At 55.1% G+C, this 25999-nt stretch overlaps 2 protein-coding genes across 3 annotated transcripts in view; one reads left to right on the forward strand and one right to left on the reverse strand.

Moving 5' to 3' along the window:
- MYH6 (myosin heavy chain 6) lies at positions 1-24998 on the forward strand. Of its 2 annotated transcripts, none has more exons than XM_076004163.1 (38): positions 1-75; positions 414-626; positions 1835-1978; positions 2290-2446; positions 2540-2567; positions 2817-2928; positions 3225-3317; positions 3994-4057; positions 4288-4386; positions 4936-5039; positions 5132-5270; positions 6648-6916; positions 7215-7385; positions 8606-8915; positions 9570-9637; positions 9926-10013; positions 10096-10213; positions 10321-10444; positions 10724-10860; positions 12782-13037; positions 13199-13441; positions 13576-13752; positions 14023-14168; positions 14404-14494; positions 16550-16939; positions 17272-17398; positions 17487-17605; positions 18300-18496; positions 19015-19198; positions 19410-19575; positions 19667-19791; positions 20648-20956; positions 21205-21408; positions 22299-22424; positions 22531-22806; positions 24243-24338; positions 24446-24580; positions 24919-24998. In XM_076004163.1, the coding sequence occupies exons 2-38, from the start codon at positions 426-428 to the stop codon at positions 24940-24942; spliced, it is 5817 nt and encodes a 1938-aa protein (XP_075860278.1). In that variant the 5' UTR covers positions 1-75; positions 414-425; the 3' UTR covers positions 24943-24998. The 2 variants fall into 2 exon arrangements, with proteins under 2 accessions (XP_075860278.1, NP_001429576.1); NM_001442647.1 differs by having other exon boundaries at positions 30-75; positions 9567-9637; positions 24919-24993.
- NGDN (neuroguidin) overlaps positions 1-25999 on the reverse strand; it is a 301612-nt gene that overhangs the window by 65687 nt on the left and 209926 nt on the right. The gene's annotated exons all lie outside the window — the stretch shown is intronic.

The raw sequence follows: 25999 nt of genomic DNA on the forward strand, positions 1-25999 counted from the left end.
CCAGGCGCACCTCTGGGGCTCCTTGCTCCACTCTTGGTCCAGATTCTTCAGGATTCTCTGTGAGGAGATAACCAGGTGAGAACCGCCCCAGCTTTCTCTGCAGAGGGCAGGGCATGCTTCTCCCAGGAGCCAGCTTGCTGGACCAATGGCTGCTGTTCCTCCCCTGAGCACTCAGTGCCTCCCCTTAGCAACCCCCAGCCAGTGTGGCCAGAAGCAAACCCCTCACAGAGATCCTCCTTCAACATCGCCCCAGGGGCAGGGGAAGCAGAACCCCAGTGGGGTTTGGGCTGGTGCCTCCCGCAGGGTGGTGGGAGGAGAGCCATAGGGCCTGTGGGGAGGAGGAGGGCAGGGAGTGGGGATGCAGAGCCTGGGCCCACCGCAGCATTTACAGAGCCCTCCTGTCTCTGTCCCAGAGGAGCGACAAGATGACTGACGCCCAGATGGCAGACTTTGGGGCGGCAGCCCAGTACCTCCGCAAGTCTGAGAAGGAGCGTCTAGAGGCCCAGACCCGGCCCTTTGACATCCGCACTGAGTGCTTCGTGCCCGATGACAAGGAAGAGTTTGTCAGAGCCAAGATTGTGTCCCGGGAGGGGGGCAAGGTCACTGCAGAAACCGAAAATGGCAAGGTGCGTGGGGCACGGTGCCAGAGCAGGAAGAGGGAAGGTTTGGGGGGAGGTTTGGGGAGGTGCCACTTGCAGTGGGAGCTGAGAGGCCTAGAGAAGTGCCAAGGCCACTGGGAAGGTCAGGACGTGCTCCCTCGAGCCCAGGATCTGATCCTTCTCAGACGACCTGAGCAGGTGCAACAGGTGCCGCCCAGGAGTACTCATCCCTTGCCAGAGAGGATGCTGAGCAAGGAGGACCTCAGCTGTTTTCCTCCTCAGAGGAGTCTTGTTGATAAAGAGGGCACAGGCACGCATTAAATGAGGCTCCCTTCTTGCACTTGTACCCCCCTCTCTGTGCCTCAGGACCCCAGGGGTCCACTCGCTCAAATTCCCTTCGCCCAAACCAAGAGCAAAGTCTTACACCCAGGTGAACACCAAGGGCAGGAATGCTGGAGCTCAGCGCCCAGTCCCGGGCTGGTGAAGCCCTCAGAAGCCCCTGGTCCCCAGCTCCCTCACACCAGCCCTGAGAATTGCCACTGGTCACCAGCAGCTCAGAGCTGTGTGCCTCACAGACATGTGTGGAATAACAGGCCATGATCCACTGGGGCTTTGACTCTGATCCCAGCACTGCCACCATCTAGTCACCGTGCAGGCGACACATTCAGTTGTTTAGAGCCACAGCTTCCTCCACCATTAAAAATGCTGGGATGCCTGCTGGCAGGATCTAATGAGCTCAGGGCATGGCACACTGAGCCATGCCAATCAAACCCTACTGACAGTTGCCGACAGGAAGTGTAGGGTAGATGGATGAGCTGCTTTTGCAGTAGGGGTGAAGGTCTGCCCCGAGCAATTGACATCCTGGGACACTGCCCCCAGGAGACAGTGCAAGGCATGTGTGCACAGCTCTGAGAGCTGCTGGTCCTCAGGTCTGCCCTTAGATACTTGAAACACAGGGATGAAGGGTGATGACCATGGGCGCAGGGTCTGGGGACCTGACAAGAGAAAGGGACCTAGGATGGGAGCAACAGTAGGCAGGTAAATTACTTGTGGAGGTTGTCTTGGGGGAGCTCTGGGGTGGGGCTGGGGCACTGGTAGGGAAGAGTAAGGGAGCAAGGCCAGGTCACAGCCTGTGGCCTGGGAGGAGGTCAGTGGGCAAGGCTGGCAAGTTCACCTGGCAAGGATCAAGGTGGGAGTATGGTCCTCCCATCCTACTGCCCACATGCCCCCTTTAGACAGTGACCGTGAAGGAGGACCAGGTGTTGCAGCAGAACCCACCCAAGTTCGACAAGATCGAGGACATGGCCATGCTGACCTTCCTGCACGAGCCCGCGGTGCTCTACAACCTCAAGGAGCGCTACGCGGCCTGGATGATCTACGTGAGTGGTCCTGCACACACTCACTCAGGGCCTCCCTGTCCTGGATGGAGGCCAAAGTAGTCCAGGGGCAGTCTCCCAAGGACAGGGGGTAGGCAAGATGCCAGGGCAGGAGGAGGGAAGGTTTGGGGGGAGGTTTGGGGAGGAGCCACTTGCAGTGGGAGCTGAGAGGGACCCAGATCCCTTCTCCTGCCTCCTCGCCCCTGGTCAGCTGCAGGAAGGGAAGAGCCCACTGGAGTGACCAGGGATGCCCCTACCTGCCACCATTGCCCACCCCCGGCTATCCCCACCAACCTCCTTGTCTTCTGCTCCAGACCTACTCGGGCCTGTTCTGCGTCACCGTCAACCCCTACAAGTGGCTGCCGGTGTACAATGCCGAGGTGGTGGCCGCCTACCGGGGCAAGAAGAGGAGCGAGGCCCCACCCCACATCTTCTCCATCTCCGACAACGCTTATCAGTACATGCTGACGGGTGAGCCCAGTGGCCCCTGACCTGTGCCCCTCAACTCCAGCACCCACCAGCAACTCAGGCCTGACCCATCGCCTCTCCTCTTTTCCCTTCCAGATCGGGAGAACCAGTCCATCCTCATCACGTGAGAGAGCCCCAACCACACACAGAGGGGCTTGGGCTGGGGGTACCCAGGCTGATTCTTGGGGTGTAGGTGGGGAGGAGAGGTGTAGGGCTCCCATTAGAGGAGTGCCAGAGTAGCGAGTGGTGACAGGCACATCCTGTCGGGTGCTGGGCTGTGACGGCCAGGCCTGGGAAGGGGAGTGTGCAGTGCTGAGCTCTATGTATAAACCAGAAGGAACCCTGAGTTCTGATCGGTCCCTGTGGCCCCCAGCGGAGAATCCGGGGCAGGGAAGACTGTGAACACCAAGCGTGTCATCCAGTACTTTGCCAGCATCGCAGCCATAGGAGACCGTGGCAAGAAGGACAACGTCAATGCAAACAAGGTGCCACACACTCCACAGTGGGGGTGGGGGGTGGACAGGCTGACCCAGGTTACCCTGACCCTGTCCTCCCTGGTGGAGCAGTGGGGACACAGGGCTCCAGAGGGTCATCCCAGTGTGGAAGACTGTCTTGGCAGGAGACACACACTCTGAGGTCTGTGCATGGCCTTTGGAGCCATAGGCCCACCAGTAGTGCATCCAGCCACAGCCCCAGCCCCAGGGCCAGAGCAGCCTCCTTGCCATCCCACCACTGCCTGGGGGTGGACAGAGGTGAACCTCCCAGTCTGCTCCCTTTGCAGGGCACCCTGGAGGACCAGATCATCCAGGCCAACCCCGCTCTGGAGGCCTTCGGCAACGCCAAGACCGTCCGGAACGACAATTCCTCCCGCTTTGTGAGTGCCTCTGCACTGCCCACTGGCCTCAGCCAGCCTTGGCAGGAAAAGGGGGTGCTGTTCTGCTGTGCCCAGTTAATTGCACTGTATCTAGTTTGGGGATATCAACAAATGCGTGTATGTGTGCATGCACACACACACACTCACACTGCAAACCCTCCCAATGCAGCCTGGCTCCGTGAGTTCTGGGAGCCCCAGAAAAGAAACCCAGAGTCACCACAGCTGTTCCACAGCCAAGTAACAGCTGATTTGGGTCATAGTTTAGATTTTTCTTATGAGTCTTTCCAAAGTTCTTGTACATTGGAAGTGGGAAGAGAGCATAGGCTCTGGAGCCAAAGGCCTGATTTCCACTTGCTCAGCAAGTCCCCACACCTCTCGTTGGAGCCCAGTTCCTTACCTGTGGGACAGCAGTGCTAATATCTACTTGCACATTGTCAGGAAGAGTGCGTGAGAGGAGAGGCACAAGGAGGAAGTGTTCTGCGTGTGTTAGCCTGGGCCAGTTTCCATCCAGAGATCCTGGGTGGTATGTGGGGCTGGGCATCCTTTTCCCTGTTTCACTAATACACAACTGAGACCCCAAACAGGTGGTTTACATCTCCAGAACCATCCAGGGCGTTCTGTGCTGAGGGCCAAGTTTCCATTCTGTCCCTTCCCTCACTGTCCCATCTGCCCCCAGGGGAAATTCATCAGGATTCACTTTGGAGCCACTGGAAAGCTGGCTTCTGCAGACATAGAGACCTGTGAGTACCCGCAGGGGACGTTGGGGGTGGCCCTGTCTCATCTTTCCCTCCGTCTCCTGTCTTTGTCCACATTGGCCTCTTGGCTTTAGTGCCCATTTTCTTTCAATCTCATCTTCTCCCCTGGCTCTCTCCATGGTGCTGTGGGAGCCCTCGCGCCCACCATCTCCACCCTTTTGCTGGCTCTACTCTCTTTCCTTCCTCACCTGCCTTCCCCGCTCCCCCTGCCTCAGATCTGCTGGAGAAGTCCCGGGTGATCTTCCAGCTGAAGGCTGAGAGGAACTACCACATCTTCTACCAGATCCTGTCCAACAAGAAGCCAGAGCTGCTGGGTGAGCCCGGCCTGCCCGCCCTCCCCAAAGCCTCCTGGTGTGCAGGGCAGGGCCCTCCCCCTCCTCACGCTGCCCCACCTCCTCCCTCCCCCTTTATTCCCTCCTCCCTCCTCTGTCTTCCCACCTTTTCCCCCCTCCCCATTCCTCTGTCTTCCCACCTTCTCCCTCCCTTATTAGCTGGGCCAGCTCTCCCTTCCTTCCCCATCTGCCTCTGCTCTCACCCCCCCATGCACCTCACCCCTCCACTCCTCCGTCCACCCCTCCCTTGGCACGCGCCTTCCCTTCCTGTGTCTCCTCATCACCCACCTGTCATTCCCCCACCATCCTCCCTCTCCCTTTTCATGGAGGCCTCCAGTTCTCCCTCCTGGGCCCCGCTTCCACTCTCTCACTTCCCTTGGGCCTTTCTCCTTGGTCCTCACTGACTTTCTTCTTCTCTACTCTGTCCTCTCCACCTCGTTTCTCCTGGCCCTGCCTCCTCCTGGCCCTCTCTGCCCCTTCCCTGCCCTCTGCCCTCCCCCTTGCCCCTGCCCTGCCCCTTGCCTGGTGCAGACATGCTGCTGATCACCAACAACCCCTACGACTATGCCTTCGTGTCCCAGGGAGAGGTGTCCGTGGCCTCCATCGATGACTCTGAGGAGCTCATGGCCACCGATGTGAGTGAGGAGGCTGCTGCGGCCACACAAGGGCCCCTGGGGTTGCCAGGGCCACTGCTCCAACCCCCTCTTTGCTTTTTACTGTGTCCCAGAGTGCCTTCGACGTGCTGGGCTTCACTCCGGAGGAGAAAGCCAGCGTCTACAAGCTGACGGGCGCCATCATGCACTATGGAAACATGAAGTTCAAGCAGAAGCAGCGGGAGGAGCAGGCGGAGCCGGACGGCACCGAAGGTGTGCGGGGCAGGTGGGCAGCACTGGAGAGGCCCACAGTGCTGGCCCGTCGTGCTGGGCCTCCCACGCTGCAGCCTACAGTGGTAGCTTTCAACAGTTCTTAAGGAATTAGGTTGACAACAAGGTTGTTTGTACCACAGTGGAGAAAATGGAAGGAAACCAGGAGAAACATGAGAAGCAGGTGGTCCGAGAGTGGTGGCTTTTTCCAGGGGCAGGCTCTGCTCCATCCCATGTGGTCCTGTCCCCAGGCTTTCTCCTCAGCTAGAACCCAGCCAGGCTGGCTCCTGGAGGACCTGAGGTGTGTGGAGTAGAGGAGTGGGGAGGGACAGAGATGTGGGAGAGGTAGGCAGACAGGGAGTCCTCCCACAGTGCCTCGGACTTCTCCACCTCAAACTGCACTAACCACAGGTGAGTTCGGGATTTTTCCTCCTGTGCCCAAGACTCACCCAGCCCCAGGAGACACAGCCCCAAGCTCTGCACATCACCATCATCGGTGTGGGGTGTTTGCCTGCCCAGCCCTTGGGTGAGCCACTCACAGGCTCATGCCATGTTCTGTTTGGGAGGCAGCAGGCCAGGGCTCAGGACGCAGTTCAGCGCATTGGTGTGTCCCCTTCTCTGGGTTCAGTTTCCTCCTCAGTCCTCTGGAGGCTGCTGTGAGAATCCTTGGAGAAGGAGATGTGGAGGTGTGAACAGTGCCAGACAGGTGCTCGAAAACATTCCTCTTGGCCCACCTTCACGGAACCTTCCTCCAAGTCTGTCTAGATCAAAATGTCAGCTGGTTTCATGATAGCATGTCAATAGTTATTACAAAATTCTTGAAATCACACCAGATAAATCCCCTCTAAATAGAGGAATCCACATGTTTGGATAGCATAACGGGATGGCTGGGGGTAGGGGTGGGTGCTGAACAACACACCCTTTGGGAGCCTTGATTTCCCAGCCAGTCAGATTGGTCAGCATGTGACCTAAGACCAGAGCACGCCAACTCCTGGGCTAGATACTGGGGTGGAGACAGGGAACAGAGGACACCTATTTCCATCAGCCACGTCCCTGCCCTGGAGGGGTGAGGGCTGCAGTGAGCTGGGACCCAGTGCTTGTGAAAGGCCTAGTCCAGAGACAGCCAGCGGACATAGAGACGGAGCTCAGAGGAGATGAGTGTGTCTGGAGGCTGTGGGCTAGACAAAGGGGCCTGGGCTCCTGCGTGACCCGGCACTCCCGGGCCGTGTGACCATGGGCAAGCCTTGTGCTCCTTCAGACCTCCACCTCCTCCTCTTTAAGGAGAAGAGGTTGGACCTGATGCTTCCTAAAGGCTCTGACCCCGGGTCAGGGAAGGAGGGTTGATTACAGTGCTCGCTCCCTCCTTTCCCTCTCAACCAGATGCCGACAAGTCCGCCTACCTCATGGGGCTGAACTCAGCAGACCTGCTCAAGGGGCTGTGCCACCCTCGGGTGAAAGTGGGCAACGAGTACGTCACCAAGGGGCAGAGTGTGCAGCAGGTGTACTACTCCATCGGGGCACTGGCCAAGTCAGTGTACGAGAAGATGTTCAACTGGATGGTGACGCGCATCAACGCCACCCTGGAGACCAAGCAGCCACGCCAGTACTTCATAGGAGTCCTGGACATCGCTGGCTTTGAGATCTTCGACGTGAGTCAGGGGAGCCCTGGGAGTGGGCAGAATGTCACTCACTCATTCCACCTTTAACTGCCACTGCTGAGTGCCAGCCAGGGGCCCAAATGGGAAGGTGGTGGGGACTGTGTGGTGACAGAGGCAGTCATCGTCCCTGTCTCCCGGGGAAGCTCTCCTCTGCTGCCCTGACCTGGGAGGGGACCAGCTGCACCCCAGCTGGGCTCGGGCACAGTGCACAGGCACAGCCCTGGGCCAACCCCAGTGGCCACTCGGACACCCACCCACCTGCCTGCTCCCGCCCCTCCCTCCCCTGCAGTTCAACAGCTTTGAGCAGCTCTGCATCAACTTCACCAACGAGAAGCTGCAGCAGTTCTTCAACCACCACATGTTCGTGCTGGAGCAGGAGGAGTACAAGAAGGAGGGCATCGAGTGGGAGTTCATCGACTTCGGCATGGACCTGCAGGCCTGCATCGACCTCATCGAGAAGGTGCGGCCTCCGCCCCACTGCCCATGTCCCCCACCTCTGCCATCCCAGACAAAGAGGCAGCCCCAGAAACTAAAATCCCCGGAATCTCAAGCCTCACTCCAGGCCCAGTTTCTACTCATGGGAAGTCATGGGCAGGCACAGGATGAGCCCTTTCCTTCTTTTCCCAGGACCTTGCACCAGTATGGTGGTCACCTCTCCGTGTCTTAAGAGTGAGATGTAGTAAAGGAGAGGACCCTTGGCCCTTGACAGCCCATGACCAGCTGCACCCCAGCTGGGCTTGGGCACAGTGCACGGGCACAGCATGCATTCGTAGAAGCACCATTCGTAGAAAGATCCTAGGCTGAGACTAGAGATGTTTGGCTTCCCCTATCTTGCTGTGTGTTGAGAAATAAGCCAGCCTCCAGCCCCGCCTGTCTATCGGCATTTCCCAGGAGAGACAAGGGCGTTGGTGGCAGGCTCCCCCGTGCCAGAGCAGAGCTGCTCTCAGTGTGGCTTCACTCTGCGAACACGGCACAGACCCTCACCCCACCCAGCCACTGCTTTCAGCAAACGGGAGCTTCCCCACAAGCTTTGAGTCATTATCCAGAGATTCTGAACTGGGGTTCTCATCTTTCAGAGGCCTCAGAATCACATAAAACTGTGGGGGAGAAAAACATGTGTACATGCATGTGGGCTTGTTCATGTGTATGTATATGTGTGTACATGCATTGTTTCTGGAGAGTCAGTCTTTGGCTTCATCAAATTCTCAAAAGGATTCCTGCCCCAGGAAAAGTCAAGAACCACCACATGCTTTCTGAAGTGCAGAGTATTATGTAGAGTCTGGGTCCTTCTAAGCATCCTTTGGAAAACTGCTACCAGAGTTATACAGTCTGGCCTGCCCCTGCAGTCTGCTGCCTCTGACACACCTGTCCCTGCCCTGGTGTCTCTGGGGCAGGAAGCCATCGGGAGGAAGGGGCTGTGTTGTGAGGCCATGTGGGCCTCGAGGGGTGATTAGGAGTGCATAGCTCTTTGTAGGGTCCACTGGGGCAGAAAGAGTCCAAGCCTGAATGTCATTGGATTTAGGTTGATTTCAGGAAGATGGGCTTCCTATCTGGAGGCAAGAGGTACCAGTGCAGCCAGAAGTACTGGGCTATAGAGTCTTTTGTCTGTCTTAGTGTGGGACTCTGGGAGCCTGGGAGTGCACTCAGTGACTCTGTCTCTACCTCTCACCCTGCCCTCAGCCCATGGGTATCATGTCCATCCTAGAGGAGGAGTGCATGTTTCCCAAGGCCACCGACATGACTTTCAAGGCCAAGCTGTATGACAACCACCTGGGCAAGTCCAACAACTTCCAGAAGCCACGAAATGTCAAGGGGAAGCAGGAAGCCCACTTCTCCTTGGTGCATTATGCTGGCACCGTGGACTACAACATCCTGGGCTGGCTGGAAAAGAACAAGGACCCTCTCAACGAGACAGTGGTGGGCTTGTACCAGAAGTCCTCCCTCAAGCTCATGGCCACGCTCTTCTCGACCTATGCTTCTGCCGACAGTGGTAAGGGGGCAGCCCCTACACTGGGCCAGGGGATGTCTGGAGGTACGAGGGGTCAGGGTCCTGCTGCTTCAAAGCACAGGACTCCAAGGGCAGGGAGAGCCCAGGGTCAGTCCGCAGCAGTCCCTCTGTACCAGCCACTCCGCTTTGTGTTGGGGATGGTGGTGTTTCCTCAAGACTGAGCAACTGGAGGTCGATGAGCATGGTGAATGCCCCATTAGAGCACGCCCAGCGTGGAGCAGAGCACACAGGAGTCCTCAATAAATGTGGAGAGAACCACTGAACAAATGAGCCTCCAATTCGGAGAAGGGAGACGGGTGTGGGTTGAAATGAAGAGGATAAAGCATGAGGAGAAGAGTAGAAGGGGAAAGATATAAGAAGGAAGGGTGGGGCTTGAAGAGGGAGCAATGGGGCCCTGGCGTTATTTCAGTGCCTACTGTGCGGCAGGCATTGGTGAGCTGCCTCGCGTCTTGATTTTGTCTAGTGCCCTTCACAACTTCTATTAGTGCTGTCATCCTCATGGAAAACTGAGACTGACTTGGAGAACGACTGGCCAGAAGTCACAGGGCTACTGAGTGCGAGGTGGAGCCCTGCCTCTGCCTGAGGGCTTCTGTGTTTTCAAGCTCTGTTCATTGTTCTTTCTCTTGTTTTTAGCAGATAGCGGTAAAAGCAAAGGAGGCAAGAAAAAGGGCTCATCCTTCCAGACAGTGTCAGCTCTCCACCGGGTAAGCAGGGCCCAGAGCAGCCAGGGCGCCTGTGGGGCAGGTCTGGCTCGGGTCTCTTGGCTGCACAGCCCTATCCTGATTCTCTGAGTCTGGGGAGGAAGGAGGCCAGAGCTTTGTGGTGGTTTCTCATGTGTAGCTTCTACACAAGCTTGAACTCACATCATAAACTATGTGTCAAGTCCTTGACCCTTTGATGGTTCTGGTGACAGGGTGGCTGGGGCCTAAGGGCTCACGGACCTAAGGGATGGTCCTTGTGGCCGCTAACTCCTCACCTTCATCCACCCCCAGGAGAATCTGAACAAGCTGATGACCAACCTGAAGACCACCCATCCTCACTTTGTGCGCTGCATCATCCCCAACGAACGGAAGGCTCCAGGTGAGCGTGGGGGGAAGACCACAGCCTGGGGAGGCTGCCTGGCATCACTCACCCTAAGGCTGACCCCTGCCCTCCCCCGCAGGGGTGATGGACAACCCCCTGGTCATGCACCAGCTGCGCTGCAACGGCGTGCTGGAGGGCATCCGCATCTGCAGGAAGGGCTTCCCCAACCGCATCCTCTACGGGGACTTCCGGCAGAGGTGGGTACCGGGCTTCCCCACAGCTCAGGGAATAGGGGCAGCCTGGGCTGCTCTGAACGGCAGAGACCAGTGCGGAGCGTGGGTGACTGTGGCACTCCACTCCCCAGGTATCGCATCCTCAACCCGGCCGCCATCCCTGAAGGGCAGTTCATTGACAGCAGGAAGGGGGCAGAGAAGCTGCTGGGCTCCCTGGATATTGACCACAACCAGTACAAGTTCGGCCACACCAAGGTGAGGACAGGGAGGGGACAAATCAGTTAGAGGAAGACATCTCTCCTCCGTTGAGTCCTCAGCTCATGACTCCTTTCCTTTGACCAGTCGGCTTGGCAACATCTCTGCCCCTGCCCCATGCTACTCCTCCCAGCGGGACACCCAGCACCACTCCCCTCACCCCAGCCCCCACTGCCGTGCAGCTCCTCCCTCCAAGCCTGTCCTAGTAGGCGCCCTTCCCAGCATGCCCCACACCACCCCTGCCTGGCAGCCCAGGCCCAGCACACACCTTCCCTGCAGGTGTTCTTCAAGGCGGGGCTGCTGGGGCTGCTGGAGGAGATGCGGGACGAGAGGCTGAGCCGCATCATCACGCGCATCCAGGCCCAGTCCCGGGGCCAGCTCATGCGTATCGAGTTCAAGAAGATCGTGGAACGCAGGTGAGGCAGGAGGGAAGGAAGGGTTGCCGCAGAGATGTGAGAGCAAACAAGCAGTGCCAACTACTGCGGGTCAGAAGACCTGGCTCCAGATCCAGGCTCCGCTGCTGACTAGCTGGCCTGGGCAAGTTACTTTACCACTCTGGATCCATTTTGAACTCTTTTTGAAAAAAATAAAATTCCATATAGGGAAATGCAAGTTAAGACTCCAGTGAGATACCATTTTAAAACACTAGATTGACAAAAATTAAGAAGTTTGACCCATTACCCATTGTGCAAATTAGTGCAACCTCTTTGAAAAACAATTTATCATCATCTTTTAAAGTTGAACAACTGTATACTTTTCAATTTTGCTCCTGAGTGCATTCCTATAGAGAAACTCCTACATATGTGCACCTTGAAATGAAAAAGAATCTTCCTAGCAATGTTGGTCATAATAGCAAAGATCTGGAAACAACCCAAATTTCCATCCACAGGAGAACAGATAAATAGCATTATAGTCATTCAGTGGAATGTTATACAGCAATGAAAAAGAGTGGACCACAATTCCTATGTTTGAACCTGAAAAGCATATTGTTGAATGAACCAAAGCAAATCACAGTAGGATACATATAGTATGATGCAATTTTATAAACTTCAAAAGTATAATAATAAAAACCCCCAGGCCGGGCACGATGGCTCACATCTATAATCCTAGAACTCTGGGAGGCCGAGGCGCGTGGATCGCTCAAGGTCAGGAATTTAAAACCAGCCTGAGCAAGAGCGAGACCCCGTCTCTATTAAAAATAGAAAGAAATTAATTGGCCAACTAATATATAGAAAAAATTAGCCGGGCATGGTAGCGCATGCCTGTAGTCCCAGCTACTCAGGAGACTGAGGCAGCAGGATTGCTTGATCCCAGGAGATTGAGGTTGCTGTGAGCTAGGCTGACCCCACGGCACTCACTCTAGCCTGGGCGACAAAGTGAGACTTTGTCTCAAAACAAAAAAAACAAAAAAAAACTACCAATACATTTTTAAAGACACATATACATACAGTTAAAGTTTTTGTGAAAAAAGTAAAGAAAGGAGAAACAAGTTTCAGAGTAGTGGCTACTTCCAGTGAGGGGACCAGGGAAGGGTCTAGCAAGGAGCCACAGGTAGATCCAATGACTGGTACTTTTGTTTGGGGTGGTAAGTTCATGGATAGCCGTTTTGTTTTCATGCTTTATAACCTACATATATATTATAGATATTCCTATAAATAAAACACTACATAATTTTTTTTTTTTTGAGACAGAGTCTTGCTTTGTTGTCCAGGCTAGAGTGAGTGCCGTAGCGTCAGCCTAGCTCACAGCAACTTCAAACTCCTGGGCTCAAGCAATCCTGCTGCCTCAGCCTCCCGAGTAGCTGGGACTACAGGCATGCACCACCATGCCTGGCTAATTTTTTCTATATATATTAGTTGGCCAATTAATTTCTTTGTATTTATAGTAGAGACAGGGTCTCGCTCTTGCTCAGGCTCGTTTTGAACTCCTGGTTTCGACCTCGAGCAATCCGCCCGCCTCGGCCTCCCAGAGTGCTAGGATTACAGGCGTGAGCCACTGAGCCCAGCCAAAACACTACATAATTTTTAATATACTGAGGTTCTTATGAAAATAGAAACACTGAACATGGTAAACAGTCTATAAGTGGTAGCTTACAACTAATGCCCCAGTAGGGAAGATATAAACATTCCTTTCACTGATTAATTAATAAATACCTATCAAGCAACTCCATGTGCGGAGTAGTGATGCTGGGGGTGGGAGTGTATGCAGTGGGTAGGCTACAAGACAGGACTCCTAGTGCCTACAAATTTGCTTAGATGGAAGCCAAGTATGGTTGGGCCCATGATTGTGAAGGGCTCTTACATAGTGCCCCTCCCTGCTGCCGTGTTTCCTTGTCAGGGATGCCCTGCTGGTAATCCAGTGGAACATTCGGGCCTTCATGGGGGTCAAGAATTGGCCCTGGATGAAGCTCTACTTCAAGATCAAGCCGCTGCTAAAGAGCGCAGAGACGGAGAAGGAGATGGCCAACATGAAGGAGGAATTCGGGCGCATCAAAGAGTCACTGGAGAAGTCTGAGGCTCGCCGCAAGGAACTGGAGGAGAAGATGGTGTCCCTGCTGCAGGAGAAGAACGACCTGCAGCTCCAAGTGCAGGCGGTGAGGCCATGTGATGATCTCTTCAGCTCTCTTCTCCCCTCCCCTGGATTATAGCCCATCTTACAACCAGGGACTCAGAATCTAGGAGTGTCCACTCTCTTTAAGATGCTGGGTCTCTCCTCTCTCTAATCATCAGCTTCCTCCCTGTCCTCTTCTTCCAGGAACAAGACAACCTCAACGATGCTGAGGAGCGCTGCGACCAGCTCATCAAGAATAAGATCCAGCTGGAGGCCAAGGTGAAGGAGATGACCGAGAGGCTGGAGGACGAGGAGGAGATGAACGCTGAGCTCACTGCCAAGAAGCGCAAGCTGGAAGATGAGTGCTCTGAGCTCAAAAAGGACATTGATGACCTGGAGCTGACACTGGCCAAGGTGGAGAAGGAGAAACATGCAACAGAGAACAAGGTGAGGGCAGCTGCCTCTGGCTCCAGCCCAGGTCTCCCCTGGATTCCCAGACCAGAGTGTGGTCCTGGTTCTGACATGAAGGTCTCCAGGATGATGACCTTTGATCCTAAAGGGGGTGGGGCTCTTGGTTGCAGGTGAAGAACCTGACAGAGGAGATGGCTGGGCTGGACGAGATCATCGCCAAGCTGACCAAGGAGAAGAAAGCTCTGCAAGAGGCCCACCAACAGGCCCTGGATGACCTTCAGGCTGAAGAGGACAAAGTCAACAGCCTGACGAAGTCTAAGGTCAAACTGGAGCAGCAGGTGGATGATGTGAGTAGTAAGAACCATGCTTCCTCTCTCAAGGTTTTGCAGGCAACATCATTGGTCCTGATCTCTAGAACTAACTTCTTTGCCCCCTGGAGCTTTTTTGCTCTCTTCAGTTTCTCACTAGGCTGAGTCTCTGAGTCATTTGCAGTCGCAGGATTTCTCTGCTGGTTTGACTTCCAATCCCACTGGACTTCAAGTTAAGAAGGGAGCAGAAGAGCGTGCACTGTGGATTCCATGTTTTCCACACTTTGCTCATTTTCTTTTCTCCACCAGCTGGAGGGGTCCCTGGAGCAGGAGAAGAAGGTGCGCATGGACCTGGAGCGAGCAAAGAGGAAGCTGGAGGGTGACCTGAAGTTGACCCAGGAGAGCATCATGGACCTCGAGAATGACAAGCTGCAGCTGGAAGAAAAGCTCAAGAAGTAGGAGTCCGTGGTGGCCAGGAGGGGTTGGCCTGGTGGAGAGAGCCCCGGGTGCTGTGCCTCCAGTGGCCATGGTTGCCTTGGGCTCACTGGGAATGAGGGAACCATAGCCCTCCCCCTTCACTCTCTGGGCCAGGGGGAGGGAGCTGGTTCTGGCATGCTAAGGCAAAAGAAGGGAATGTGCCCAGAGGAAGAAGGACCACCTGTCACCCCAACCTCCACCCTTCTTTTCCAGGAAGGAGTTTGACATTAATCAGCAGAACAGTAAGATTGAAGATGAGCAAGCACTGGCCCTTCAGCTGCAGAAGAAACTGAAGGAAAACCAGGTGACTTTCTTCCCAAGGCAGCCAAGGAGGAACTCAATGGCGCTGAGGTGGCTGAGGCTATGGAGCTGCTCAGGGTTCTAGAGAGTATCTGGAACTCCAAGCACTCCCATAGACCCAACCACCCCCAATTCACAGGCTGCCAGGAACACCAGCCTTCTCCTAGTAGAGCTAGAAGGTGTTATTTTAGCAAAACTATTTGTGGGGGAGAAGTCATACCTACTGGAAGGGCTTCTCTTCCTGAAATATGCTTTGCCTCAGGGACTTTCTGCTCTAGGACAAGTGATGGGGCTCCATTCTCCTTTAACCCTCCCTTCTGCCCTCTGTGGGGAGTGGGGCGAAAAAGCCACCACCTTCCTATGGGCTGCTCTATTCATATCCTTCCTGTACTAACCCCAGCCACTAACCCGGGCTAAGTCCCCATAGGGCATCCAGGATGTGAATCAACTCCTACAACCTCGAGCAAGTCACTTACCCTCCCTGATCCTCAGATTCCCTTCTCATCTGTAAAATGGGACTGACAATACCTGCCTTACAGGACCAGAGGCAATGATGTATATGAAACCATTTTGTCAACTAGAAAATTCTATATAAATGGCATTTAGGTATTCTTTTGTCTTGCCCAAGGCCTTCTGATTCCTTCTACAGGACAAGATCAAATGCGCAGCCACAGTCTCCTTTACAATTAGTGTAACTCAAACGTTAATGTGCTTTTAGTCTCAGTTTTGTCATAGGAGCCCTGGAAGTAAGGCAAGTACTGTCATCCCCATTTTATAGCTGCAGAAGCTACACTGGACATAGTGACCCCAAGGGCAACAAGCACTCAGCTACTGGGGCAGAACTTTGTCCTCTCATTTTCTGGGCATACTGTGGCCAGTAGAAAGAGCTAGTCTCCCCTCAGTACTTGGAGCCCATGGCTCAGGCTGCTGGTAACATGAGAACACAGTTCTACTCCTCTGGGGCTGCTCAGGGCCTGCCTTCAATAATAATTTGCCCTCCTATCTTCTTGGATGTGCTCTCTGGGTTTTAGCTAGACTATTGGGTTATCCCAAGGTTCTTCTACCCTAGATCTGGGCAACTTCTTTGGCCTCTTGGACTCAGAACCACAGTGCTGCTATCTTTACCAGGTCTTGGCAATGGGCTGTGGCTCCTCCCTCTTGCTGCCCAAGGTGGCACACAAATCCCACCTTCTCCATCCTGGGAGCAGAGGCATGGTGGTTCTCTCTGTCCTGCTGCCAGGACCACCCAGGCACTGTCCATTAAAGCTGTCTATAACCCCAGATGAAAGGAGACCCACCAAATCTTCCCTTTGCCCTTGGCTAGCCAGACAACAGATCAAAATGGCAGATGGGACATTTTCCCAATTTAGTTAAGACCAAGGTTAAGGCCAGAAAAATGAGGTAGAGGCATGATAAAGAAGAGGGCACCCTGCTAGCACTCACCTGGAAGAGAGCAATAAAGCTGGAACTCAGCCCTGGTCATATATAAGGCAAGCCCTAGAGAATGAGAAATATGGTTAATTGAACTTTGTGGTTAACTCGGATAATTACAAAAGAACTGATTGTTTCAAGGTATATTGTTGCAAATATTTTAAAAATACAAGCACCTACTTTCCTATCTTATGGATAGCAGAGCAGAGCCTAGTGAATCTGTGCATGCTTTGAGATTCATGATTGTACAAGGTCTCAGGATCCTCCTCTGGACCCAGATTCTCGGGATTCAGGGCTACAGATGCTCAGCCTGGGTCTGGGAGGCCCTCAGGAAATGCCTTGAAGGTTCAGCTTCTACGAAATTCCTGTGGATGGCCTGTGTGTTATAGAATGTTGAGCAGCATCCCTGGCCTGTACCCCCATGAGATACCAGTAGCAACCCACCACCAAGTCATGACTATCAGAAATATTTCCAACTGTCAACTGTTCTCTGGGGCGCAGAATTGCCCCTAGTTGAGAACCACTGCTTGAAAGGAACCCGAGTGCTTGGGAGCCTATTAGGGCCCTGGGGTGGGGTTCTGGGGCAGGGGTGCAGGCGGTGGGTCTGAGCCCTCTGTGCCCGGCACAGGCGCGCATCGAGGAGCTGGAGGAGGAGCTGGAAGCCGAGCGCACCGCCAGGGCCAAGGTGGAGAAGCTGCGCTCAGACCTGTCCCGGGAGCTGGAGGAGATCAGCGAGCGGCTGGAGGAGGCGGGCGGGGCCACGTCCGTGCAGATCGAGATGAACAAGAAGCGCGAGGCCGAGTTCCAGAAGATGAGGCGGGACCTGGAGGAGGCCACGCTGCAGCACGAGGCCACGGCCGCGGCCCTGCGCAAGAAGCACGCGGACAGCGTGGCCGAGCTGGGCGAGCAGATCGACAACCTGCAGCGGGTGAAGCAGAAGCTGGAGAAGGAGAAGAGCGAGTTCAAGCTGGAGCTGGATGATGTCACCTCCAACATGGAGCAGATCATCAAGGCCAAGGTGGGCTCTGCTCAGCCGTGCATCGCCCTCTTCCTCCACACGGCTGCGCCTTCCCTGCACCTTCTCTCTCTACCTGTCGTCTCTCTTGTGATTCTCACTGCCCTCATCACCCCTTGGTCTCTCTTTCTCTCTACCCTGCCCTCTTCCTGGCTGGACCTCACCCACATGTGTCCCTTCTTCCCTTCTTTAATTCACGTCCCTCCTCAGATCGCACCCCCCTGCCCTGCCACCCTCCTGCGCTCTATGCCCTCCCCACCTCAGCCTTCTCTTCCGTCCTCTGGTCCACCCATCCCCTCCCACACTCACCCTTCCGTGTCCCTTGCTGCCTGAAGGCAAACCTGGAGAAAATGTCTCGGACGCTGGAGGACCAGGCCAATGAGTACCGCATGAAGCTGGATGAGGCCCAACGCTCCCTTAATGACTTCACCACCCAGCGAGCCAAGCTGCAGACCGAGAATGGTGGGTGTCCCCAACCAGCCCCTGCCTGCCTGGAGTAGGGCATCGCTTGCCCCCTCCAGGGCTCATAAGCCTCTCATTCCTCCTCCAGGAGAGCTGGCCCGGCAACTGGAGGAGAAGGAGGCACTGATCTCCCAGCTGACCCGAGGGAAGCTGTCCTACACCCAGCAGCTGGAGGACCTCAAGAGGCAGCTGGAGGAGGAGGGCAAGGTGAGGCGATCGGGGGCAGCGGGCCAGGCTTGAGGGCAGCCCTGGAGCAGTTAACCTCCACAGCAGAACTGGAGCCTGGAGGCCAGGCGAGGTGGCTCACGCCTGTAATCCCAGCACTCTGGGAGGCTGAGGCAGGAGGATCGCTCAAGGTCAGGAGTTCCAAACCAGCCTGAGCAAGAGCAAGACCCCATCTCTACTAAAAATAGAAAGAAATTAGCTGGACAACTAAAAACATATAGAAAAAGTTGGCCAGGCATGGTGGCGCATGCCTGTAGTCCCAGCTACTCAGGAGGCTGAGGCAGGAGGATTGCTTGAACCCAGGAGTGTGAGGTTGCTGTGAGCTAGGCGGACGCCATGGCACTCACTCTAGCCTGGGCAATAGAGCGAGACTCTGTCTCAAAAAAAAATAAAAGTAGTGGGCCTGGAGCTGGAGAGAGGCCTCTAAGGGAAGACCTTCTAATTTAGGTTCTTCTACCCTGCAGCTAAGTGACACCCAAAAGTCATTTAATGCCTCCTTCCTTATTTGTAAGGGGGTGGGATGGGCAAACTGGGAAGTTACTCAAAGCCGCTGAGATGCCATATCAGCCCTCTCGCTGTGTGAAGCTAGGCTTGGTTGAAGTTAATAGATGTGAGAAGGATCTAGAGAATGGGGGGCAGGGATTCCCTCCTACCTCCCAGTGCCCGCCTCCCCCAGGCAAAGAACGCCCTGGCGCATGCGCTGCAGTCGGCCCGGCACGACTGTGACCTGCTGCGGGAGCAGTACGAGGAGGAAACGGAGGCCAAGGCCGAGCTGCAGCGCGTCCTGTCCAAGGCCAACTCGGAGGTGGCCCAGTGGAGGACCAAGTACGAGACGGATGCCATCCAGCGGACCGAGGAGCTCGAGGAGGCCAAGTGAGCTCCAGATGGGCCCATCCCGATCCTCAGAGAGGAAGGAGCGAGAGGACCTGGGGTGGGGACAGGCAGAGTTGTCATGGGAAGGAGGTGGGAGAGACTTGGTGGCAACAGAAGTGATGAAAGAAAGCCTGGATCCTGCACTCTGTGAACCCTTTCTGGCCCCAACCCACTTCCTATGACGGGCGAGCTTTTGGCCCGGGTTATACCTGATGCTCACGTATAAGACGAGCAAAAAGCTTGTTGGTCAGAGGAGCTACCGTCAATCAGCCTGGTGTGGGGGCGGGGGGCACTGGTACCCAGATGCCACTGCATGTAAGGAGGACGCCTGGGCAGCTGCTGCTGGGGACTCTGTTCTAGGACCAGCCACCTTGGCTCCCTGGACACTGGGCTTCCAGCACCCCAAGGAGCTATGGGCAGGGGCTACTTCCTCCTCGTTGGCAGTCAGTGGAGGGGCGGTCGACCAAGGCCCCACTGCTACCAAGTAGAGTCACACACCCCCCACCGGCCCCGGGCAGGAAGAAGCTGGCGCAGCGGCTCCAGGACGCCGAGGAGGCCGTGGAGGCCGTCAACGCCAAGTGCTCGTCACTGGAGAAGACCAAGCACCGGCTGCAGAACGAGATTGAGGACCTCATGGTGGACGTGGAGCGCTCCAACGCCGCCGCTGCGGCCCTGGACAAGAAGCAGAGGAACTTCGACAAGGTGGGCCGTGCGTGTGGCCGCAGCCAGTGTGCAGGGCTGGGGGGGGCCTCAGTGCAAGGCCAGAGCTGTCCTGCTTGGAGGCGGGGGAGGAACCTGATCCCTGGGGGGCAGGGGACAGGGTGGCCTGGGACAGCCCCTGGAGGTGGGGCTGAGGCTGGGGGCTGGGGGCTGCTGCACAGTGAGCCTCATCCTTGTCCCTGTCCCGGGGCAGATCCTGGCCGAGTGGAAGCAGAAGTATGAAGAGTCGCAGTCGGAGCTGGAGTCCTCGCAGAAGGAGGCGCGCTCCCTCAGCACGGAGCTCTTCAAGCTCAAGAACGCCTATGAGGAGTCCCTGGAGCACCTGGAGACCTTCAAGCGGGAGAACAAGAACCTTCAGGGTGCGCTGGGGGCCTGAGATGCTGGGAGGGGCCGGTGGCAGGCAGGCCCATGCTGGGACAGGCTTTGAGTTTCTGGCCCTCCAATCCCCAGAGGAAATCTCGGACCTGACTGAGCAGCTGGGAGAAGGAGGAAAGAATGTGCATGAGCTGGAGAAGGTCCGAAAGCAGCTGGAGGCGGAGAAGCTAGAGCTGCAGTCAGCCCTGGAGGAGGCCGAGGTGAGGGCCTGGCGCTCCCTGCTCCTCCCAAGTCTGCTGCTGTCTCCCACCCTTCCCTCGCTCAGGCATGGTCCCCATTCCAAGAGAAAATCCATTAGTTCCATATTCTTTGCCATCCAAAGTCATCTACCCACTACCCATGACTACCTCAAAGCCAAGGCCTGAGAAAAGGAAAATGTCACAGTCTGATTATAGGCCGGAAGTTCTTTTTTCCCCACCAGGTTTTTAAAGTTGGAATCTGGCCCTTATAATAACTCCTCAGACAATGGGTAGGAGCATGGGCTCCAGAATCAAACAGACTTGAGTTTCAAACTCGGCTTGCCGACCTCTGATGTGTCACTGGGCAAGATCCTTGAAATGGGAGTAATTTTACATACATCATAAGATTTTATGCATGATTATTATGAAGATTAAATGAGGCAACACACTTAAGCACTTAACACATGTTAGCTATTGTTACTGTTCATTTTTAAGCACCTGGGAATAGCCCTGAGTTTTTTGGCTTCTAACTTTTCTCTCTAAAGGGTGAGAGACCTGGGACACAAATACAAAATTTTGAATTTGTGGTTATAAAAATCTTTCCTCTTTCTATAATATTTTAGATGGGTCAAGAACTTATGCAATGTTAGTGCTCGAGGGTCCAAACACTTTCCTTGACAAAGGAAGCCCAGAGAGTCTGGCACTGCCTCCCCTACAGCACCTTCGTGGGCATGGGGTGCAGGTCTCATCTTCCCACCTCTTCTCAGCTCTTCTTCTCAGGGCCATGGTTCTAGCTGACACCCTGCATCCTCCCAGGCTCACTCCCACGCCCTGCCCTGTGCCCTGTCTGCCCTGACCCCCTCTCCACACCCTCCAGGCCTCCCTGGAGCACGAGGAGGGCAAGATCCTCCGGGCCCAGCTGGAGTTCAACCAGACCAAGGCAGAGATCGAGCGCAAGCTGGCAGAGAAGGACGAGGAGATGGAGCAGGCCAAGCGCAACCACCTGCGCGTGGTGGACTCGCTGCAGACCTCCCTGGACGCGGAGACGCGAAGCCGCAACGAGGCCCTGCGGGTGAAGAAGAAGATGGAAGGCGACCTCAACGAGATGGAGATCCAGCTCAGCCACGCCAACCGCATGGCTGCCGAGGCCCAGAAGCAAGTCAAGAGCCTCCAGAGCTTGCTGAAGGTACATGGAGAGGCTTAGAAGCAGGCGGTCACCTCACCCAGATGGGACTGGCCCCACGTGGCCTAGTGAAGTGGTGGTGTCCCATTGCAGGCGCCAGAGCCCTCTGCCCCTGGGTCATTGCAGAGACCACCGAGGGCCCCTCCTGAGCCACCGCGATGGGCTTTCCACTGAGGCCACTTCCACCTAACAGCCTTGGGAAGGGCAGCGAGGCCAGCCCCCGACCTCATGCCCCTTCTCCTGGTCCTCAGGACACCCAGATCCAGCTGGATGACGCGGTCCATGCCAACGACGACCTGAAGGAGAACATCGCCATCGTGGAGCGGCGCAACAACCTGCTGCAGGCTGAGCTGGAGGAGCTGCGTGCCGTGGTGGAGCAGACGGAGCGGTCTCGGAAGCTGGCGGAGCAGGAGCTGATCGAGACCAGTGAGCGGGTGCAGCTGCTGCACTCCCAGGTGAGGGGGCCTGCGCCTGCCATGTGGAAATCTGCTCAGCGTCAGAGCCCAAGACATTCGTAGAAACCAGATGTTCTAAGGGAGCATGTCTCTCCAGGGTCACAAATCATTTCATGTCTTGGGCCAACTCTCATCTGTTAGTAGTGGCTGCCAGAACCATCGTCTTGAGAAAGAGGTCTAGACTTAAAAGCTAAGAGTGTCATGATTGATTGGTGATGCCTGCCAAAGCCAGAAATCTGGGAGTAGTAGAATGCATGCCGTTATTTGATATCCTAGATCTAAAAGACTACCTCCAGCTTTCTCTGTAAAGACGAGAGTTTGGGAGTTTAAAGAAGCATAACTGCATCTCTTGCAAACCAAACTCTGGATAGAACACCATTTTTCTGCAATCTTACCCACAATGCTTTCAGTTTTACTCTGCAATGAGTTTTTGTGCCTATCTATTGTAGTGGCTGGTAGAGTTTTGTTCTGTAATCCGGTAGGTGTGGGAATGACATCATCCTCTGACCTTGTCCTCTCTTCTTTACCCCACCACATTCTTGCTATACCTATAGTCATCTCCAGAATATTGCCCTAGTAAAAACGTGGTTTCCATTTTCCTTGGACTATTGCCATGCTTGAACATAAACATGTTTCTAAAGAGCTCAGGAGAAGAGGTGCAGACCTTTTGCTATTCGAAGTCTTTTGTCAGAGCTGAGTAATTGTAGGCATAATGTCTAGAACATATGTTTCATAGGAAAAGGGAAAGCAGGTGCAAAGCAACAAATATCCTAAAAGCAGTGCTTGTTGTTTAAAAAAAAAATGTCCAGCTTTAGTTCCCTCTGGATAAAGCTGTGGAATCAGGCAACAAAGCACAGTCTATGTGTGTGGTTTTCTCTCCCCGTATCTAGAACACCAGCCTCATCAACCAGAAGAAGAAGATGGAGTCTGATCTGACCCAGCTCCAGTCGGAGGTGGAGGAGGCCGTGCAGGAGTGCAGGAACGCTGAGGAGAAGGCCAAGAAGGCCATCACGGATGTGAGTCCCCCACCCCACCTGCCGCTGCAGGACAGTGTCCCCTGGGCTGGGCAGCGAGTGTATGAGGACCTGACCAGACCACGTGCCACCTCTGCCCTGCACACAGGCTGCCATGATGGCGGAGGAGCTGAAGAAGGAGCAGGACACGAGCGCGCACCTGGAGCGCATGAAGAAGAACATGGAGCAGACCATCAAGGACCTGCAGCACCGGCTGGACGAGGCGGAGCAGATCGCCCTCAAGGGCGGCAAGAAGCAGCTGCAGAAGCTGGAGGCGCGGGTGCGGGAGCTGGAGAATGAGCTGGAGGTGGAGCAGAAGCGCAACGCGGAGTCCATCAAGGGCATGAGGAAGAGCGAGCGGCGCATCAAGGAGCTCACCTACCAGGTGCGGCTTCCCTGGCCCCACCTCCCGCCCATACAGGGCCCTGCTGTGCTGCCTTTCAGGAATGCCCCGCAGCCCTCCGGCCACCTGCTCCTTGGGATGCTGTCTGTAGATTAATCTTTCCCATTCTCTGCAGTCACTTTGGCTTGAGTCCATACATTTTTTTTTTTTTTTTGAGACAGAGTCTCACTTTGTTGCCCAGGCTAGAGTGAGTGCCGTGGCGTCAGCCTAGCTCACAGCAACCTCAAACTCCTGAGCTCAAGCAATCCTACTGCCTCAGCCTCCCGAGTAGCTGGGACTACAGGCATGTACTACCATGCCTGGCTAATTTTTTGTATATATATTTTTAGTTGGTCAATTAATTTCTTTCTATTTTTAGTAGAGACGGGATCTCACTCAGGCTGGTTTTGAACTCCTGACCTTGAGCGATCCGCCCACCTCCGCCTCCCAGAGTGCTAGGCATGAGCCATCACACCCGGCTGAGTCCATACATTTTTATAGCAAATAGAGAATCTACTTCTACTTCCTGAGAGCTCTTTTAAACAGCCTTTCTCCAGGCTTTTTAATAACTCCAAGTGCTACCATGAAAGCTTCAGAAGAGTCCAAAGAGTCTTTCGCCTTCTACCAGCCTAACAGGAAGGGACACTGCGGCACTTTAGGGAAAAGACTCAGATATTTTCATGGAACTTCTGCCAGAATGTTCTCAGATCTCCATCAGCAGAGCTCAGAGATTTTGCCCTTGGCTTATTGTTTCTAGTGTGCCTGGGAAGGAAAGATGGAGGAGATGAAGTCATTGGTCCATTTGTCAGATGGACACCAGCGGCACAGGAAAGAAATTGCAGATGTAGAACCCCGTGTTTATTGCAGACAAAAAGTGGAAATGGCGTCCTAGCACATGCAGTGATATGGGGATAGGAATGATCAAGTGACATCAGAGCCAGTGATCCTGCTGCCTGCATCCTGGCCCAGTATGATATGTTAGAATACTGAGCTATACTAGATTAGGATAATCTGGATTATGACAATACCCCTTCTTTCTGCATTCCTCATTATTCCTCTCCTGGTCACTCCAGAACACTGGCCAAGAGCACATATGTTGCTCCAGGTTGGAGTTTCTCCACCAGATTGGAGCTGGGACAGACCTGGTGCCTCCACGTTGCCACACTAGGGAATTCCACTGGGTTCTGGGCCCCTCCCACCACTCCCAGCCGTAAGACAGAAGCCCTCACTGCTTCGTGGAACCCTGACTGAGAACCTTGCCTTGCCACTTTGACCTACAAGTAGAGTCAGAGATGGAATCTTCCCCACCACCTCTTTGACCTGAGCCACTGGAGGGAGGGGCAGCCAGGCGTGGGGAGAAGAGTGGAACCATGTGGGAAGGAAAGGTGACTGTACTTGCTCCTCTCCCAAAACTGGTTTCTTCCACCCATCCACTACAGACAGAGGAGGATAAGAAGAACCTGCTGCGGCTGCAGGACCTGGTGGACAAGCTGCAGCTGAAGGTCAAGGCCTATAAGCGCCAGGCCGAGGAGGCGGTGAGTAGCCCTGCAGGGCACTAGGCCTAGAGGGGGCAGAGGGGAGCTGGTCACTCAGGCCGGGAGGCTGAGCACCCAGGCCCCTCTCACGCATCCCCCACCCACAGGAGGAGCAGGCCAACACCAACCTGTCCAAGTTCCGCAAGGTGCAGCACGAGCTGGATGAGGCGGAGGAGCGCGCGGACATCGCGGAGTCCCAGGTCAACAAGCTGCGGGCCAAGAGCCGCGATATCGGCGCCAAGGTGGGTCCCTCCGCTGGGCTTCACTGGTCACTCCCACGTCAGCATACCCCCTGGCAGGAGTGCTCCTCGGGGTGGGCACTCCTCGTTCTACATGTGGGCAGCCCTGAGGGTCCCACAGCACTCGTAACCTGGGAATCCACCCTCCTGCTCGAAACAGCCCCCTCTGCGGAAAGCCCCAGTCCCACCTCCTAAGCCACAAGCACTCCTAACATGGGACCCCAAGATCCCCAGAACCCCAACCTCTCCCACCAAGGGCATCTCCCTGGTGGCCGTTGGGATTCCTACCCACACTCTTCCTCTTGCCAGCTGCCCCCTCACACCTCTTATTTCCTTCTCAGCAAAAAATGCACGATGAAGAGTGACGCCGCCTCCGAAACCTCACCTTTGCTAACGTATAATAAATACGAGTGCCAGCCTCTGCCTGAGCCCCTCTGTCCTTCCCGCCAGCTGGCCATCCTGGGGCAGGCGTGTTGGTGGCCCGGGAGGAGGGAGGCCCCAGCGCCTGTGTTGGAGCAGCAGCAGCTGGGACATCCCACATCTGTAGAGAAGGAAAACCAAGGCCCAGGGAAGTGAGGGGTCCTGCCTGAGGTGGCACAGCCATGAGTCCCAGTTCTGCTCAGTCAACCACACAAGGGAGGAAAAGGAGAAATCTCAAAAGTGGAGAAAACAAAGGCACTAAAATGGTGAGCCAGTTCAAAACCAGCCTGAGCAAGAGCCAGACACTGTCATTACTAAAAATAGAAAGAAATTAATCGGCCAGCTAAAAATATATATAGAAAAAATTAGCTGGGCATGGTGGCACATGCCTGTAGTCCCAGCTACTCAGGAGGCTGAGGCAGGAGGATCGCTTGAGCCCAGGAGTTTGAGGTTGCTATGAGCTAGGCCGATGCCACAGCACTCTAGCCTGGGCAACACAGTGAGACTCTGTCTCAAAAAAAAAAAAAAAACGGTGTCCTTGGATATCCACTCTTTCCAAAATGAGTTTCCCACTGATGCCAGGAGGGTCTTGGAGCTGGCTGGAGACGGGGGTATGGGGAAAGGAGGTAGGAGAGATCTCGCTCTAATCGACCCCCTCCCTGTCATCCCCAGGGCTCTGACCCCAGCCTCTGTGGGTGAGCCCCTTACCATGAGGGCATTCTGAGACTCCGGGGCCAGCTGACACTGAGCCCAAACCAGCATTCAGTGAGGACCAACCCTGGGCATTGCTCTCCCATTTTGGCTCTCACACTCGCAGACAAGCGCACGTGTGTGTACAGGTACACACCACACACCGCATTTCTGCTCTCTCTGAGCTCCCACAAGGGACCTGGCCCAGGACACACAGCTGCTCAGGGGACAGGCCTGGTCCTGACCCCATTCTGGTCTGACCCCACTCCCCACTGGGCCTTGCAGCCAGGCTCATCCCTTCACCTGGCACCT

Source organism: Microcebus murinus, chromosome 6 (genome assembly GCF_040939455.1).
Source record: "Microcebus murinus isolate Inina chromosome 6, M.murinus_Inina_mat1.0, whole genome shotgun sequence".
Classification (NCBI taxonomy): domain Eukaryota; kingdom Metazoa; phylum Chordata; class Mammalia; order Primates; family Cheirogaleidae; genus Microcebus; species Microcebus murinus.